Source organism: Rhipicephalus microplus, chromosome X (assembly GCF_043290135.1).
Source record: "Rhipicephalus microplus isolate Deutch F79 chromosome X, USDA_Rmic, whole genome shotgun sequence".
Lineage (NCBI taxonomy): Eukaryota > Metazoa > Arthropoda > Arachnida > Ixodida > Ixodidae > Rhipicephalus > Rhipicephalus microplus.
The window spans coordinates 21,043,417-21,060,341 of NC_134710.1; the positions used below are offsets into that span (position 1 = coordinate 21,043,417).

General features: G+C 40.9%; 2 protein-coding genes across 5 annotated transcripts in view; one reads left to right on the forward strand and one right to left on the reverse strand.

Moving 5' to 3' along the window:
* The window catches only part of LOC119175709 (vesicular integral-membrane protein VIP36), a 42,018-nt gene extending 33,902 nt beyond the window's left edge, over positions 1-8,116 (reverse strand). The window contains exons 1-2 of the mRNA XM_037426654.2: positions 7,934-8,116; positions 2,402-2,517 (exon numbers count right to left, since the gene is read on the reverse strand). Coding sequence (XP_037282551.1) covers positions 2,402-2,517; positions 7,934-8,081 — 264 coding nt within the window. The 5' untranslated portion in view covers positions 8,082-8,116. The remainder of the gene's footprint in view (positions 1-2,401; positions 2,518-7,933) is intronic.
* A 195-nt stretch (positions 8,117-8,311) lies between these two features.
* On the forward strand, positions 8,312-16,634 carry LOC119175712 (transmembrane protein 230). Of its 4 annotated transcripts, none has more exons than XM_075881939.1 (4): positions 8,312-8,452; positions 11,565-11,673; positions 11,733-11,855; positions 16,000-16,634. In XM_075881939.1, exons 2-4 carry the CDS (start codon positions 11,566-11,568, stop codon positions 16,135-16,137), a joined length of 369 nt encoding a protein of 122 aa, XP_075738054.1. In that variant the 5' UTR covers positions 8,312-8,452; position 11,565; the 3' UTR covers positions 16,138-16,634. The 4 variants fall into 4 exon arrangements, with proteins under 4 accessions (XP_075738054.1, XP_037282558.2, XP_037282557.2 ...); XM_037426661.2 differs by lacking the exon at positions 8,312-8,452 and adding an exon at positions 8,668-8,807; XM_037426660.2 differs by lacking the exon at positions 8,312-8,452 and adding an exon at positions 9,521-9,546.
* The last annotated feature ends 291 nt before the right edge of the window (positions 16,635-16,925 follow it).

The window sequence follows — 16,925 nt, forward strand, 5'->3', positions numbered from 1 at the left end:
CACAAATGCTCAAAATGGCCATGGTTAACGCTTTGAAAATTAACCGATTCGCTGCAAATGAGCCTGTGGACCTTCTCGTGTGTTTTTACACAATGTTGCACAATACTACCTGCACCTCAGCACAAAAATCGGAGCATCCGCAGATGACCAGGTTCGATCATGAGTGTCATTGTATACTCGATTTTCCCTACAAATTTATAAAGCAACTGCAGTGCCATTCTTGCCCCATGAGGTCAATGTGGGCATGAGGACAGTGCAATGTAACACTTTCAGTGGTGGTTCAGCCAGTTTAGAATTTCAAGCTATCTTCGGAGCAGGAAAAACTCCGTTTTAGGGTAAATTTGGGGCAGATTTGGACATTGGCCTGGTGACAACCGACTGTTTAATTGAGAGGAGCGCCCCTGGATTATTTTTTATTTATTTATAAAGGGGGGGGGGGGGGGGGAGAAGAGGATCGAGTGCACTGCCAACACCCTCCCTCCCTACATCCACTGCTCCTTAGATAAGCCGTTGCTAGGGGTCCCAGGACTGAGACAGGAAGTCATTTTAGGCTTTAGAAAATGCTCAGAAGTAACGCGACTGTATCCGTTGGCTATCCCATTTACAGTTTTGCATTGCACATTGGACTGGAAGACACCACACGGCGCAAGAGTTGGTTCGTCAACAGTAAGAAATCTTCGTGGCAGGGTGGCGCAATGTTCGCTAATGTGCGATATGTGAAACGGTGAGCCCGCTAAGCACTCTTGCAAGCGTAGTTTCGCAAATTCATATCTGCTGGTTTCCCATCACAGCAATAGGTTCACAAAAAGTGTGAATTAGATTGGGCTGCATTCTTGTCAATATGGCCAGATGACTCAGAAATTTTGATTTCCCGGAGATTTTAATGACAACCGTACAAACGTAAGAAAAGGTAAAAAAGTGAAAATCTGGGAGTATCCCAGATTATGTAGGTATGTGAGAGGCAATCGTTCTTTATTATTGCAAAATTTTTTTATTGTGAAATTTCAAAGAAATCTTTGCACAGCCAAATGTTACTTTGCAGAAAGACAACATGTAAGTGTGCAGTGCCTATAATCGTTGTCACTCTATCGCAATGGCCACATTACGGTACAATGAATTAACTCACAAAAAAAAAAGAGTTAAGTGCTATCATCGGTTCCCTAACAAATAAGAACTATTGATGGTAAGCTAAACTTTTAAACTTTCACAACAGAGACCCACACAGCAGCACAGACTTTAATTTGGGTAGGCTGAATATAAATACAAAAAATGTATCGCTGGAGAGAGCAAGCACAGGACATCAGCGACATTATGGAAAAACTAGCTGTGTTTATTCCCAGACCAAGGATATTTTTGGGCCGTAAACTTTTCGATGCCATGTGGACTAGCGAACCTTGGTGCAGTTGGTGCAAGCTGTCCCCGAATGTGCGCAGCAAAATGGTGCAATACGAACAGTTGAACCACCACTCCAGTTTGCATGAAACATGGACACTTCAATAACTTTCATGCATTCGCAGCATCAACAAAATCTTCCTTTTACTATCTAAAGGGTCCAGTGTACTATCAAAAGTGCACTGCTAAAACTGTTGACTGAAAGAATTTTCATAAAACCTCAGGAGTTCTCTCTTTTATGCCTTGACACTGTGCCTAAAATAAAGACGAATGACGGCATAGATTTTCATTGGTTCCTGTTGGGTTAGCAGCTCTGGTTGTTGGTCACAGTGTGAGTTGTCTTCACTTCTCTATCCAAAAAATAAGTAAACAATTATTTACTTTCTGGCAATAAGTCACCAACTGGCCCAACAACAAGTTCTTTGACTTCTCTTTAGTGTCTCGTGTTCGCATGCCCAATCTTTCTAACAAGGATACCCCCAAACTAGCTTAGCTCTTTATTAAAAAAGGAAATGATCTAATCAAACTTCAAAATGAAGTAAGTATAATGATGCATCCTTAGAAAAACCTTTCCACTTAAACACAAGTTGGTTGGCTGGCAATTTTCAGGATTTCAACAGTAACCCTCAAATTCTAAAATCACCTTTTACTCAAAGCTCTAGTTTGGTACCATGCCACTCCTACACTGAAAAAAAAAAGGCTTATGTTAAAAGTTGCCAGAATATACTGATGACCTCTATTATCAGAGGGGAGTCTTGCTTCATTTTTCTCGAGTTCAGACAAGGTGCTACATTAAGGAAAGTTCTAGAACATAAAGGGTGGTGGTAAAACTGGGCTACAGAGCCAGAATCATTCCTCAGACTTTTTTCATAGGCAAGGTTCATTATATAACATCATCAACTTGGCAAAATTTGTAGCCAAAATCCCGATCTTCATAAACTGAATGATATCTAATATGTGCTGTTGAACAAAATTGCTCAGACAGACAGAAAAAGCATGTGCCACCTACCATATTGTTCCATATTGCACCCTTTGCACTCTGCTGATCAGGTGTTAGTCGAATATATGAGCCAGTCACCATCGTGTGACCTAAGAAGTCCCAATTTGGAATAGTCATACCTGCTCCTGCAAAGAAAATACAAGAACCAACCCTGTCATCATGCCTGCCAGCCATGATAACATAAAAATATGTGGAACATTCATGTCATCAGGGTGGGAATCCGGGAAAGCCCAAATAACTTTCAGTGATATCATCTGGTGGGCATTAGGAAGAGACATGCGACAGATTGCTATTTCAGGTTTATTGTGGCTTCAAGTACTATAAATCCCGTTGTTGTGGTTTAATGTCTAAAAGCAAGAAACTGGCCCTAGGAAACCTTCATCAATGAAAATGTAGCGCTAGTCTCAAAGATATCAAAGTGGAATATTTACCACACAAAATGCCTACTCGTTTATATAAAGCAGCCTCCATGCAAAACATTACATTTTGATAGCCAAGTTGACGTGCTCGTAGAATTTGCAAAAGTAGTTATTTTAGCACTGAAACTACAATAAACATTGCTATTGACCCTCGCTCGTAAGAGCAATGTGTTAGGCGAGGACAGCCACAACTTTGAATGGCACTTGTACAAAACGTTTGACTACAAATTCAAGGTCAATTCATGAATTCTCAAGGCCACACAATAAGCTTTATGCATTTTATAAGTAAATCTTTGCTGCTGTTTCATTCTCTACAGCCCCTACCTCGAACTCCTTTTCTTGGGCTGTACATCAAAAGCTGTTTGCCTAGCCTAATGGAGTTATCCAATTTTTAGCTTCAACATCTCAAAATCTGTCAGCAGATCTAGCATATTCTAAAGTTTGGACCTTTCTTTCTCCTAGCCTTTTAATCTGCCATACAGGGGCACTTCTCTCATGACTTCTTTTAGCTCTTCCTTCCGTCATTTTGCATTCTTCCAAATATTGCTTTGTTTGTGTCTACCTTACTTCGTTAAGAACTTCAACTATTTGATGAGTCATCAGTATGCAGTCTTTTCAGCACATGTCACTGCAAGATTACAGGCTTTCAGTACCAAAACACAATGCTCAATCAATAGTTCTTGTTGCGTTTTATTGCTTCCTTGTATTATCTAGGCAGTGATGCAACAGTGGCTATGAGGATGGGAATGGCATATGAGTGAACCAAAAATCACCTTTTCTGCCGGTTAGATCTGAGCCCATCTGTTGGTGGAATCACCACTTTCAAACTGTGTATCCGATGATTTACAAACCGAGCTACTGTAGAAGGTGCTTCCTCGTCTACATTTTTGGGTATTTCTGTATGTGCAGTCCCTGGGAGTTTTTGTTGGCACCACTCGTAGCCAAGGAAGCGAGTGCAAAACATGATTTATTTTGGGGACTGGAGCACATCTTTATTGCGGAGGACCATGACTCAGTGAAAACTGTGCCTGTCAAATGCCTTTCCCGGAAAGAAGGTGTGGTGATCCAGGTCGTCAGTACTGCAAGAAGAATGGTGAAAGAGCGCTATCGGCTCAAACAAATGCCAATCATCTATACCCTGAACGTGCTGACCTTGGTGAAATGCTACTGTCCTTCTGAGTGGGTTCAAAGCCAACCCCGACAAAAGATGCACTGCTAGAAGACGGCACTAACACAACCGAAACTAGACTGACCTGGGCTGTGGTAGTTCATTTCAAATGCTGGCAAAGCCCATGGGTAGTGAAGTACTAGAGCACAACAAATCACCACCACCCACACACATACAGCAGCCAGTACCAAAGGAGAGAATTTTACGAGCCAAACCCACCACAGGACTTGGCAGAGTATTGTGTGCCGACATCGCAGGTGCCCATGTACGCAGGCAGCCAGGCAGGTTTCGACCCCAGAACTTTGTGACTGTTTGTTATTCTCAATTAAAACCTAAGAAAAAATGTTGGCTTAAACCGAATCCATTGTTGTACCTCCCACAGAGAATTTGCATAAATGCTCCATCCAGTAGAACTTGCAAATTTTAGCAATGTAAAGCACTTCTTACATGCTTCAAATAGTTGACTTTCCCAAAAAGACACAAAATTGTATCTTGTTTTAGGTCAGAGACTTGAATGTCCACGTATATTTTGTCAGGCATTCTGACAAACACAATGTTCTAGGTGGAAACAATGAACCGTTAACTCTTATTATGCATAGTATTAGCATTAGGCGACAAGACATTTATAACTAATGCGAGAACCAGCTAGCATGACAGCATTTCTCCGGTGAACGGCAGGCGCATGGCAGTTCTTTGAACACAGCTGCGATTTTCTTATCTTTTTTAGTAACAAAGTATACCTAAATGCTTAATGTGTTTATGTTGATTATAACTAAAGGTTACTAGATCCATTACTGTTGAATTAAGCAAGGAGAAGCTGTGCTGCATGTGATCTATGTGACTTCACATATCAATATCTAATCCTATATCAGCACTGAATAAACACAATCTATTCCTTTCCTGGCTGACTGATATGTTATTACAGCACCTATGCCAGAATTGGTCCTTAATCTTTTGAGGGATAATGGCACGAATATGTCCCACTTCTTCTTTTCACTAAAACCTTTCTTCGCCGCTTTAGGTTGCCATTGATTGATTGATTTGTGGGATTTAAACGTCTCAAAACCACCACATGATTATGAGAGACACCGTAGTGGAGGGCTCCGGAAATTTTGACCACCTGGGGTTCTTGAACGTTTCAGGTTGCCATCAACTATCAAGAAAGTACATTTGGAACATTTCCGATGCATGGTATCAGGCATATGTTGAGTTTGAATTTGTTTTGTTCTGTTGAATTTTTTTTAAACTGGTATGACATTGCATGCAAGATAGCTGAAATTCTAGATTTAGGGTATTTTTCTCCTTTTCTCGATCTTGAAAGAAGTAATTTCAGCCTGTAAGTATGGATTTTCATTCAAAATTGGAACAGTATATCCACCGAAAATTGTGTTCGAAATCTACTTGAATGAAAAATTAAGTGATTCCTAGCTTAGTTTAACTACATTAACATGCATGCATAACCTTTTTTAAAATTTTGATTGGCAATTTATGTTACAAAACAGAACTTTGTTACATAGAAAGCCCTTATACTTATTTATTTACCACTAGAGAGGAGTGAAAATGAAACCAAAAGCTGTGGCTAGGTTGCAGTTTTTTAAGTTGGGGGCTATAGGTAAAAAATAACAAAATTTACCTTTTAGATGGCCAGGAAGCGAAATAGAACAAGAACATGCAAGATCTATAACCTCAGGCTTGAATAGAGTGCACAAATCTGATACAACATGCACTTACAGGGCTCAATGTATTTAGTGTCTTGTCGTGATTCAAGACCACAATTTTATATATGGGCAGAAATTTAAGCATAACTGAGGTGTTTGTCCTTATCTAAACCAAGCAAAGAGACTGACAGAGAAAAGCTAAAATGCCTCGTGTATGCAATGAGCTTGGACAGAGCCACGGGGTTCCCCATGGCAGGCAGAGGTGCAGATTGTGTACCACATCAAGAAATAAGGACCACCACAAATTTTCTTTGCACAGTATTCTATGTGTCCCTTTTTACTGCTAGCATCAAGCCTATTCATGCAAGAAATTTGACAAAAGGATTACAGCTTAGTATCCTCATGAGGCAATGGGATAGATGGTGTCCCACTTTTTCGAAAACGCTTCATGGGTCAGTGGGACACACAAGTCCCACTTTTCTCTTGTAAGCTATAGTGATACTTTGCTGCAACTTGCTGGATACTATTTCTAAGCATGCTAATATTTAGATATTCTGTGGGTATAAGCTCTGTTATGAGAAAACTATTGATGAACCCACAAAGAAATAAACTATTTCAGCATACTGCACATAATGGATTTCTTTTTGGGACTAAATAATGCATTATCTGGCATTTTGATAAGTACAAGTAAATGCAGGGGCTTTATTTCACGACAATCACCTTTGGAATTATTGTCAAAGTCTCGTTTTAAATACGCACCGATTGGGTGGCTCAGAAAAGGCAGCTGAGTAGATGCCTCAGTCGTTGGACGAAAGAGATTCTATTTCAACCAAAGCAACTCTCACTGAAAGTGATCATCTCATAACATGGCCACCGAAAATGTCACCAAATGCCGAAGTGGTATTATCTTCACAGAACAATGCCGCTGCCACTAATACATGGGTAAGCGCACTACACGTGCACATGGGCAAAAGCAGGATAAAAGCAGATTGTGCGGGATATATTTGCAAAGCATGATTTTTGCTATAACAAAGCACCACAGAAAAACTCATAAGCACTAAAATACAAGATGCCATTTGAACCAGTTGCCCTGTCATTTATTATATATATATATATATATATATATATATATATATATATATATAAACCCAAATGTTTAGCTTCAATTGTGTCATTGTGATGATAACACAATCACTTATCCATCACAGTACCGTATTCACACACAAATTTCACACATGCTCGCTCAACATCGACTCAGAAGGGTGAAACCGCAACGCCGCAATTTCGCAAAATGCGTTCACAAATGTCGCGCATCTCAAAAAAAAAAAAAAAAAACACCTCTAGGGAGGGACAAGTGCGTTTTCAAACTGCAGGTTCGAAGGGACGCTCTACGCAATTTACAGTAAATGATAGGGAAACCTTCGCTAATGGAAACATTTTGTAGCCGACGGACGCCGCAGCTCGCTACTAAAGCAGGTGTTCAGCGCGCAAAAGTCGCACACGCTGACGTGTGTACTTACAAACGCTGACAACACGTATCACACGGCACTACTAAATGTATCACGGCCACAGACGCCACGCAGCGCCCGCTGCCGTGCACCACTACTTACGACGAATACGCACAAGGAAGCACTGCGAGAAATGTCGCGTTAAGCACAGCAATGTAATTTCCCCGTAGTTTACAAGGGGCAGCAACCATTTTCCTATTCGCGACTTCTGTAATTTTGTGTGAAAAGTGAACGGATAAAATCGGCAGAAAATAAAATAGTGACTTGCACTTAGAGAAGGAGAACTCAAAACGTTATTTATACAGCCAGCATACGACGCAATTCCATACATACAACTTTCCACGTAAAATACCGGCGAAGCGTTCGCGCTAGGAACGCGTAACACCACTCGGCTTAGCCTGCGACGTTTCCTTAAACGTCACGGTTGTTTGAAGGCCGTTTAGTGGAAGAAATAACTGCTACGGTCTTCGTTTTCGGCGCACATGTTCCACTTAACACCAAGATTTTGTGAAAATTGAAGGGTTTTAAGCACATACAGCTCCGCCCCAATGTCATTGACCGGTGATCGCGAAACAAAGATTTTAAGAGTAAGTCACTCAGCTCTACGATCGCACGGCAACGTTCGCAAATTCCAACAGAAAAACGTTATATTTACGAGTCAACGATTAGTAGGGCTGATGCTTCCAAAGCAACTCCAACGCACGGGTAAGAAAAAAAAAAAAAAGATAACTTGTGATTCTGCAACACCGCCAACTGCGTAGGAACATTCAGTGCTTGGGAATGCATACCTTGATAAGGTTTTACCAGTGAATGCTCTTTCTTCATGTAGTCTTTTGTGTTCCATTCCGCCACTGCAAATAAATTCTCTTTGACTTGAAATATTACCGCAAAGAGGAATAAGCACAGCACCCGCCACATTATCTCGAGAGGTGCCATGATGATGAACTCCGCAAAGCTTCGACTCGACTTGGCACTCGACAGCGACTACCGCTCTCTCCCACTGGTGCCAAATGAATTGTTCCAAAAAAATGCGTATATGTGCACATAACTCTTTTTTTCTGTTTGTAATGCCACAAAGCGTTTTTTTTAAGGGTCGTATGACAGCAAGTGTTTTTTTTATTTAGCTTTCGGCCAAGTCATGCTTGGCCGCTGGTTTTAGCAGAACACTTACAACAGCATAAGATGGCATAAGTGCTTACCTGGTAATGGAGTGAGAAGTGGCAGATAGCGGTTTTCTCTGCCTAATATTTGGACGAACTTGATTGATACTTTCATTTGAGAACTTGTGCCTAAGTAGGAGTAATTAGGTAACGTACCTGTCAATCATCATCCCCCAGTTTATTTACCTGCGCCTGTGCTGCTGTCATTTGTTGAGCCTGATAATGAAATGTTTTTTTTTTTCGGCGTAAGTGTATTCGTTTCTTCTCGCGGTAATATTAAACTACAGCCGAGGACTGCCCAGACAGTGAACAGCTGCGCTCAACATATCTGCGCGGCGCACTTGTTTTCTTGCATGCCTGTGCTGTTCTTTCTTTTGTGACTGTCGCAGCGCTTTCTGACGTGCATATCGCTCTCCGCCGTGCTAACGTCGAGTCTGTATGGGTCAGTTTCGGTCAAGAATTTGTCGTTTTCTTGTGTTCCCAGACGAGAAAAGACGAACATGTAAGCTTTCTCTTAACAGTATTCGCACGTAGAAATGTCTGTCGCGCCGAGAATGGAGGGGCAGTAGACGACTAAGGCAGTGTAACTCTTTCTTAATGTTCAGGCACGCATCACTCGCCGCTATGCGTTGTTTTGTGGAGATACATAATCGGAAAACCGAGCAGCTATGCAATGCTCTTAAACTCGGAAGAAGTGCAGTTGCTATGAGCAACAGAAGCCCTCTTACAACCTGGGTGATATACATCTCGGTGATAGTGCATTCACTTAGCACGCACACGCACGCACACACACACACACACACACACACACACACACACACACACACACACACAAACAAAACTGATGGAGTAGCATGCACCGCCTGATTCAAGCCCTTCGTTCCCGACCTCGCACTGCCAATTTACCCAAACAGTCACGTCCCTGCTCATAGAACAGAGTTTCTAAGTGTAATGTTTACTTCCACAACTGTATGAGGTAGCCTGACTGAAACAGTTCCTCTAGTGTAGTGTTTATTTGTTCTGATAGTTTGCATGCAATTGTGAATTATCAGAGATGGTTGAATGTCCACAGATAATATTGTGTATTCATTGTGCATGATGCAGTGTGGGGTCACATCGTTAAGGTAGAATGATATGTGAGGGAGAGCAGCTTGTTTAATGTTTATTCTGAAAGTGTTTGATACCTGTGTGCATATATTTAGGTGCACATTAAAGGACCCAAGGGTGAGCATGTCATTAAGGTAAATTAATGTTTATTCAGTACTTTGCTATGAAATCACTGTATAGTTGATTCTAAGTGTAATGTTAGCTTTAGCAATGATTATTGCTGGGGTTTATGTGCCAAAACCACTACATGGTGGTGAAGTATACCATAGTGGTATACTTCACAACCATGTACTCAATATGGATAAACCATGTACACAATATGGATAAATTTTGACCGCCCATTTTTTTTTTAAGGTGGACCTAGATTGAAGTACTGGAGTGTTCTTACATTTTGCCTCTATTGAAATGTGGCTGTTGTGGCCAGAAGTTGAGGATGCGTCCTTGAATGTGACACTATTGGCTAAGCTACCACAACAGAGAAAAATGGTAACTTTCACTTCAACACAACGCCCAAACTAATTTTTGTTTGCTAACTGATCTCGACTGTTAATTTTGCCCCCCTATTTAGCTCAGTGACTGTGGTGTTCAACCACAAAACACTTAGTTGCAGGCTCAGTTGGGCCTGTTAAAGTCAAGAAAACTCCAATCAAATTTTTGTGCATGTCTGAAAGAAAAAAAGAAATTGATAGCTTGGGTATTTCTTACCCATGTAAAATCATATCAGCTACACAACTATGTATGATTATAGTGGTCGTTTGAAACCATGGGTAATAGAAGCAGTCGTCTCAATTTTTCACAGAATGGACTGTGATGTCATCAGTGCTTAGTTGCTATTACCAGTTGCATGATGTTGCAAAAGATGCAGTGGTACAGTCTTTGTGGGTTTCATAACTTCTACTGAGCTAAAATATTTCAGTAGGAATGTGCAGTTACGTTGCCATGTGTAACAATTTCTTATAGGGCTCAGTATGAGCTACACCGTGCGAGTGCACCCGCAGGTCGCGGGTTCAAATCCCGGCTGCGGCGGCTGCATTTCCGATGGTGGCGGAAATGTTGTCGGCCCGTGTGCTCAGATTTGGGTGCACGTTAAAGAACCTCAAGTGGTCGAAATTTCCGGAGCCCTCCACTACGGCGTTTCTCATAATCATATGGTGGTTTTGGGACGTTAAACCTCACTTATCAATCAATCAATCAACCGTGGGAGTGCGTGGCTAAGTGCACTGTACGGCTATATGGTCACCTCCACTTGCTTTAATGCTCACTTTCGCTTTTCCATCTTGAGATGTCAGCGTCGAAAAAGATAACTGCTACCGTGGCTTGATGCCCAAACTTTGATTTTTCCTTCAGTAAAGTGTAAATTCATAGCAAAAAGTTTTCAAATAAAGGAGAGCGAGAGTGAAGCCATGCAATTGGCTTCACTCTCGTGATGTGATGATGTGGTGCGTGCTCACAGGAACAGTCATACTCTCACCCCATAACTTGAATATGTGCCACATTTGGCGTCGCTGTACAACCTTGCTGTGCACTAGGCCATGTGCTCATGTGGTCTAGCTCAAACTGTGATGATACACTGCACTGTGTCAGTCAAATATTGCCTGAGAGAAGTGCTCACTTAAGGTTTTTAAGTTTATAGTTTGGTTTTTGTTTCTTGTTGTTTTCATTGTGTCCAAGTGAACAATGCTAATGGACCCATTTACTCATCCGTCAGGTACGTTGAATTCGGTTTCGGGTATTCACTTGCGGTGTACCAAACCAAGTCATTGTTAGTGCTGAGAGTTGTCCGTTGATTGTTAAATTGAAGCACAGGCATGCAATTTGCAGCTACTGAGTAGCAGTGAATTTCATGAATGAGGACCTAAATGGAATGACCCAAAGAAACACGCCACATGAGATTGAAGTGCGGGGTGGCAGCTTCTGCTGATTGTTTTTGTACTTATTGTTTGTACTGATTGTTTTGTACTTGCTAGTGGAATTTTTCGGCCTAAAATACTTTTTTCCCAAGGACATTGTTCACTTCGAATCATGCAAAAAAGACCCGGACACTTGATTAGAGAGGTGCTTTCCTAGTGAAAATTTGATGAAGCTGCTGTGGTGTTTAGCTCAGTTGCTTTTCTCGCATGTGACTGAATTCTCACCATTCCTCTCATTTTAGGATGGGTCGCAAGGATGCTGCTGTTTCATATGACAATGGAAAGAAGCACTTCAGCAATGTTAAATACCAGCGCATACAGCGGACTGATGATGGCTTCGTAGATATTCAGGTCTGCCTATGCATGCGGGTATTGTTCAAAGCTCTCTTACTCAGATCTGAAAAAAATAGTTTCAGAAAACTCTCTCAAGGGTTCCCAAAAAGGCCATTGCACTTGCAACTTGCCTGTTCATCGGTGGATCTGCGCTGATTGTCTTGGCATCATTCATTTTTGCTGGATTTTTTGACCCAAAAGTAAGTAACATGGAGTGCTATGTCGGCACAGTTGATGCTTACAGTTAGGAAGGGCCAGAGTTTTGCTTTTCAGTTGAAGTAACTACTACTCTGTTTCAGACAGGATGGTGTATAGCAAAATTTGGCAAAATTCGCTGAAGTTCATTTTAGTTATGAATTAACAAGAAACTTTCTTTCTGCATTTCACATTATTTATTTTATTTATTGTTTTACGTTTTTGTCAAGTGTTGGTATGTATTATTATTAAATTGTCAAATATTCATTCCTCTTTTTTTTATTCCTCTAAAAAGGTAACAATTAGGTTGCCATGAGAAAAGTACCGACATGATTAGGAACACCTGCGAATGATTCTGCAGAACGAGAGCCGTGGTTGTCACACTTACAAAGTGCTTTTTCTTATAGAATGTAAAAAAAAGTGATAGCCTGTGTTACATAATTTCTAATTAAATGTGATGCCTATTAGCAAAGTTTTCTTGACTTAGGCAAAGCATTTTGTGAATGTGGTAGTGTGTTGTGCTTGATTCATTAATGTAAATTTTGTGGTGTACCAGATGACAGAAAACATGTTCTCAGTTGCTCATTATTTTACATATATGTGTCAAATGTCAATACACCTCTTTCCTTTTCAACACACATGAAAAAACCTTGTGCCAGCTTTTTTGTCCCTTTGTTTGCCATTGAGAAAATATTCTGTTTGATTCACGGCTAGGTTATTTTGCTGGAACATTATTTATTAAGTTCTGCTGTTCAGTGGTATCAATGTTTTTTTTTTTAGAAGCATCTTTTATTTTCAACACCTGTCACCTCGTTTTGTGCAATAAGTTACAAAGGCTCTCCGCATTTATTTTTTTTTCGTTGTTGTGTGTTGTTAAACTTTTTGTTTTATTGCCAAAATTCCTCAAGTTATAAAAGAGGTCAAATCTCAAAGTACGTCAGTGTAGTGTAGCAATTATTTTTGTCCCTGCTTGATGCTGGTAATTACATAAGTGGACTGCAGTTCAGGCGTCAGGCCAATGACAAAGCATAAGAGGTATAAATAGAAGGCTGCAGTATTCTGCCCCAGGATGGTAAAACCATGTTGTAGAAAGAGCTGGGAGTGTGTGTGTTCCTGGTGCTTTCCTCCTTCCAAAAAAGGCATTTGGCTTGCAGATAGTGAGACCTCTCTTTCGCTGTCCATCTAGGCGAGCAACCTTTTCAGGCACCGGACCAAAAACCGGAGGAAGGGGGTGTTGATGCCAAAGAGAAGAAAAATTGGGGTGTTGGCAATACTGGAGAAAATCAGAACTGAAATCATGCTTATTTTGTGCTCACATGTCACAATGTTGCAATTTACAAACAGGTTACAAACGCAGGTCAGAAATGTCAAGTCGGTCTTCAGATAGGAAGTGTGAATAGAAAGGGATGGGTTCTGAGATGGCGCTGCATAATACTGCCTCGTGGGTCACAGGTAGCCTACCCCTGATTTAGGCGATTTAAACAAAGTTGGAAATAAGTGCAGCCCTTTTATTACCACCCAACGATAACCTCTCCAAGGACCGTCAGTCACATTTTTCATGCATGAGCTTGCGACCACGCACCTGTGAATTCCCTAATCTTGCGATATCTCTGAAGCCTTTAATTTTTAACTGAAGTTTCCTTTCTTAACACCCCATTATGTTTCTGTAACTTTACTTTTTATTCATGTCATCTTGACAGTGAGCAGTTTGCTTTGGCTCTCCTATCCACGCTATCATCTTTCTGTCTCATAACACATCTGCTTGTTCCTGTCATTGCTATTTGGATGGTTCGTAGCTTCCTCTCAGGTTTGACAACCTCCGAATTTCAGTCCCAGTAGGTTGGTACTTGTAGATTGCCACTGTTATATCTGCTGCATAGATTATAGTGAATCTACTCACCGGTTCCTCAAGCTGTTAAGCAATGTCACAGCAGGGATCTTTGCATGCACAGCTTTTGCTGTTTAATCTGTACTGTGGCTCACTGGTTCTAGCTGACTGAGAACAAAGTGCTGGATTTGATTTCAGGCTGTACAAACCATATTCTGACTGAGGCTATATTCTAACTTTTTCATATGTCACCAACCTAATGGTGCATTTTAAAAGAGTTGACTGTTTTGTTTTGACATAGGGAGAAGGAATAGACGAGAAAAGAATGAGAAGTGCGCCTCTTCTCATCTATTTCTTCTCGTGTGTCCTGTTTAGTTGCACAAATCACGATGGTTTTTATCTCTTGGCGCATGTTAAAGGGGTCCTGAAACACTTTTTTCAAGTAACCATGTAATGAACTCTCTGTAAAGGCTTATTGCCTCACGAATTAATAGCCCAAACATATTAAAAATCCGTCCAGTGCGAGTGGAGTTACAAAGATTCATCGCATGCTGCGATTGCATTCTCTCTTCTCTCGTCCCGACGAAAGCGCTGGAAGCTAAGCTGGGAGCAACGGCAGGCGCAAAGAAAAACGTTGCGTACCTCTCGTGACCTTGAGCATTTTTTTAAAATTTTTTTTACTTCGAATGCGCAGCTTTTTCAGTGTGATTATGCGCGCATGCATGGACAAGTCGCAGCCTCCCACGGCGATCTCTGTAACGACCGAGCACGCCATGTTCAAATAAGCCAATGGCTGATAATAAGCCAAGGGCTTACTACGAGTGATCTTTGTGCTTATTCTGTGATTTGTCGAGAAAAGAAAAAGCAACTTTTAGCTGACCTTGATAATTTATTGTGAATTCCAGGCGGCGTGCTGCGCTATAATATTTGGCTCGCGTGTTGTCGTGAGCCTCTACTACCGATCGGCAGCGTTTTCTGACCATGCTCAAAAGTGTTGCAAGGATTCTTTAATGTACTTCATCTTAAAATTAACTTAAAATTAACCGGAAGCCCTCTGCTATGGTATCTCTTATAGTAATTGCACTATGTAGGGTCCGAAATGCTATTACTCAGTCACATGCACTTCCCTGACTTGCAAGTGACGCCATCATACTTTTTCTGGCGCCCTTGCAATGCGACTATGGCAAGAAAATAGATGCTGCTAGGGTACACTTTTGAAGGCTAAGAGGCTGCAATTTTTCTTCCCTGCTGTGTTAACTGTAGAGAACGACGATCTGGCACCCTAGATTGCAATGGCATAGCCAGGAATTATAAAAGAGTTGCATGCAGCAGTGTTTTGCACATTTACTGCATCGTGCAAATTACCTACTGAACGCACAATAGGTCACAGCATTTGCAGTGCACATCTGCCCTCATCAACAAACTTTTATTAGCCTGGCATTCACATTAGCAGATTGAAAAAACTTAAAGGGGCCCTGCAACAGGTTCCCTAGTAACTGTCGAATGGCTTCATATAAAAGAGTTTATTGCTTCCTTGAATTCGCGACCTCAAAAATATTTAGAATCCGTCAAGTACAAGCAGAGTTAGAGATTAGTCGCGCACTGCGGTTGCTTTCACTCTTCTCTCGTCCCCCCACGAGCATGCTGGAAGCTAAGCAGGAAGGAATGTAATGGGTGAAAGAAGTTATGTTACATGTGTACATCATGACATTGAGCACTTTTTCTTCTTTCATTTCTTTCTTGAATCCACGTTTCAGTTTCAATGTGATCGCGAGCAAGCGCGTGAGCACTTGCAGCCTTACAGGGGTAATGGTGCAGCACACAAGATGCTCAAATCAGCCAATAGCCCAGAATTTTGGTATATGGCATCATTTGTAGAAAAAAAAAAGAATGATTTCTAGCTGACTTTGAGAATTCATTGTAAATTTCAGGCCGCATGCTGCACTGTAATGCTTGGCTCGCTGTAATGTTTGTTCTCAGGAGCCTTGACTACTAATAGAAGCATTTTCTGGCCATGCAGAAAAATTGCTGCAGGGCCCCTTTCGCTAGACTTCAGCTGGCATGGCCTTACTGCGTAGGTGGAGTGGGCGTACACTGTTGTTTTATGTGTGGAGCTTGTACTGAATTCTTAAGTTGTCACTGAGTTGTACAGTACAGTCTTGTATGGAGGCATGAAAACAAAAGATTATTTGCGGCATGACATTTATTTTTACATACATTTCAAATAAAAATAATAATGAGAAATGATTAGTCTTTTATTGCAAGCATATTTAATACCACTTAAGTTCATTGCACATTGTTTCTGCATGTTTCCTTTTCAGTATGATGACAGCAGCTGGCCAGTTTTTGTTCTGGGAGCCCTTATGTTCATCCCCGGTGCTTATCATGTACGCATTGCATACTATGCATATAAGAAGTATCCAGGCTATACATTTGATGACATCCCAGATTTTGATTAGGTCCACTGTTGTTGTTAGCACTGGACCAAAAATATTGTGTTCCTTGTCATGACACTGGAATCGCATGGTCATTCAGTATGCTATGTCTCAGTGGCAAGATGCAGGTTTCGGGACCTTGCAGACATTATGTACAGTTCTTAAAGTTGTTGAATCATGAAATGAGGATATGTGTGATAAGGAAGAAGGTGACCTATCATGGCTTCTGGCACAGGAAATGTTGGTGAATATAACCTTATTGTAAACACAGTAAACATTGCTGTACTATACTGTTCATAAAGTTTTCACAAACAAGCAGTGCAGCACAGGACTAAGCAAGCTTGCTTTCCCTTTCTTTCTTTAGCACAGCTGATCATCATTTTGGTGTTATGTCAATTGATGCAGACTGTATTAGTCATCAGAGGGTCAAGAGCTTGTCTGGCTTTTTAACTTTTAGTCTTTTGTACCTGTAGGAAAATTTTGTATATTTTCTATGAAAATAAACAGCTTTTTCAGCTTTTTGTCATTAGTCATTGCTTCCCACCATAAAATTTTGTATTCAGTCTGCAAAAATATTGTTCAATCGATACACCAAAATAGTTAAAAGTATTAAAAACTTTTTTTTTTACTGCAAGGATCGTAGCTGCTTGGTTGAGGTATTTGTTTACATTAGAGTATATTTCACTGTGATCAATTTTTTTAACTTAATCTGCTGGCTGAATTATTGGAGTACTCACTGTATTGCATCACTAATTACTGTTCCCCACTTGGAATTTTGATAACATACGGGGTGCTGCCCTTTGTACAATCTA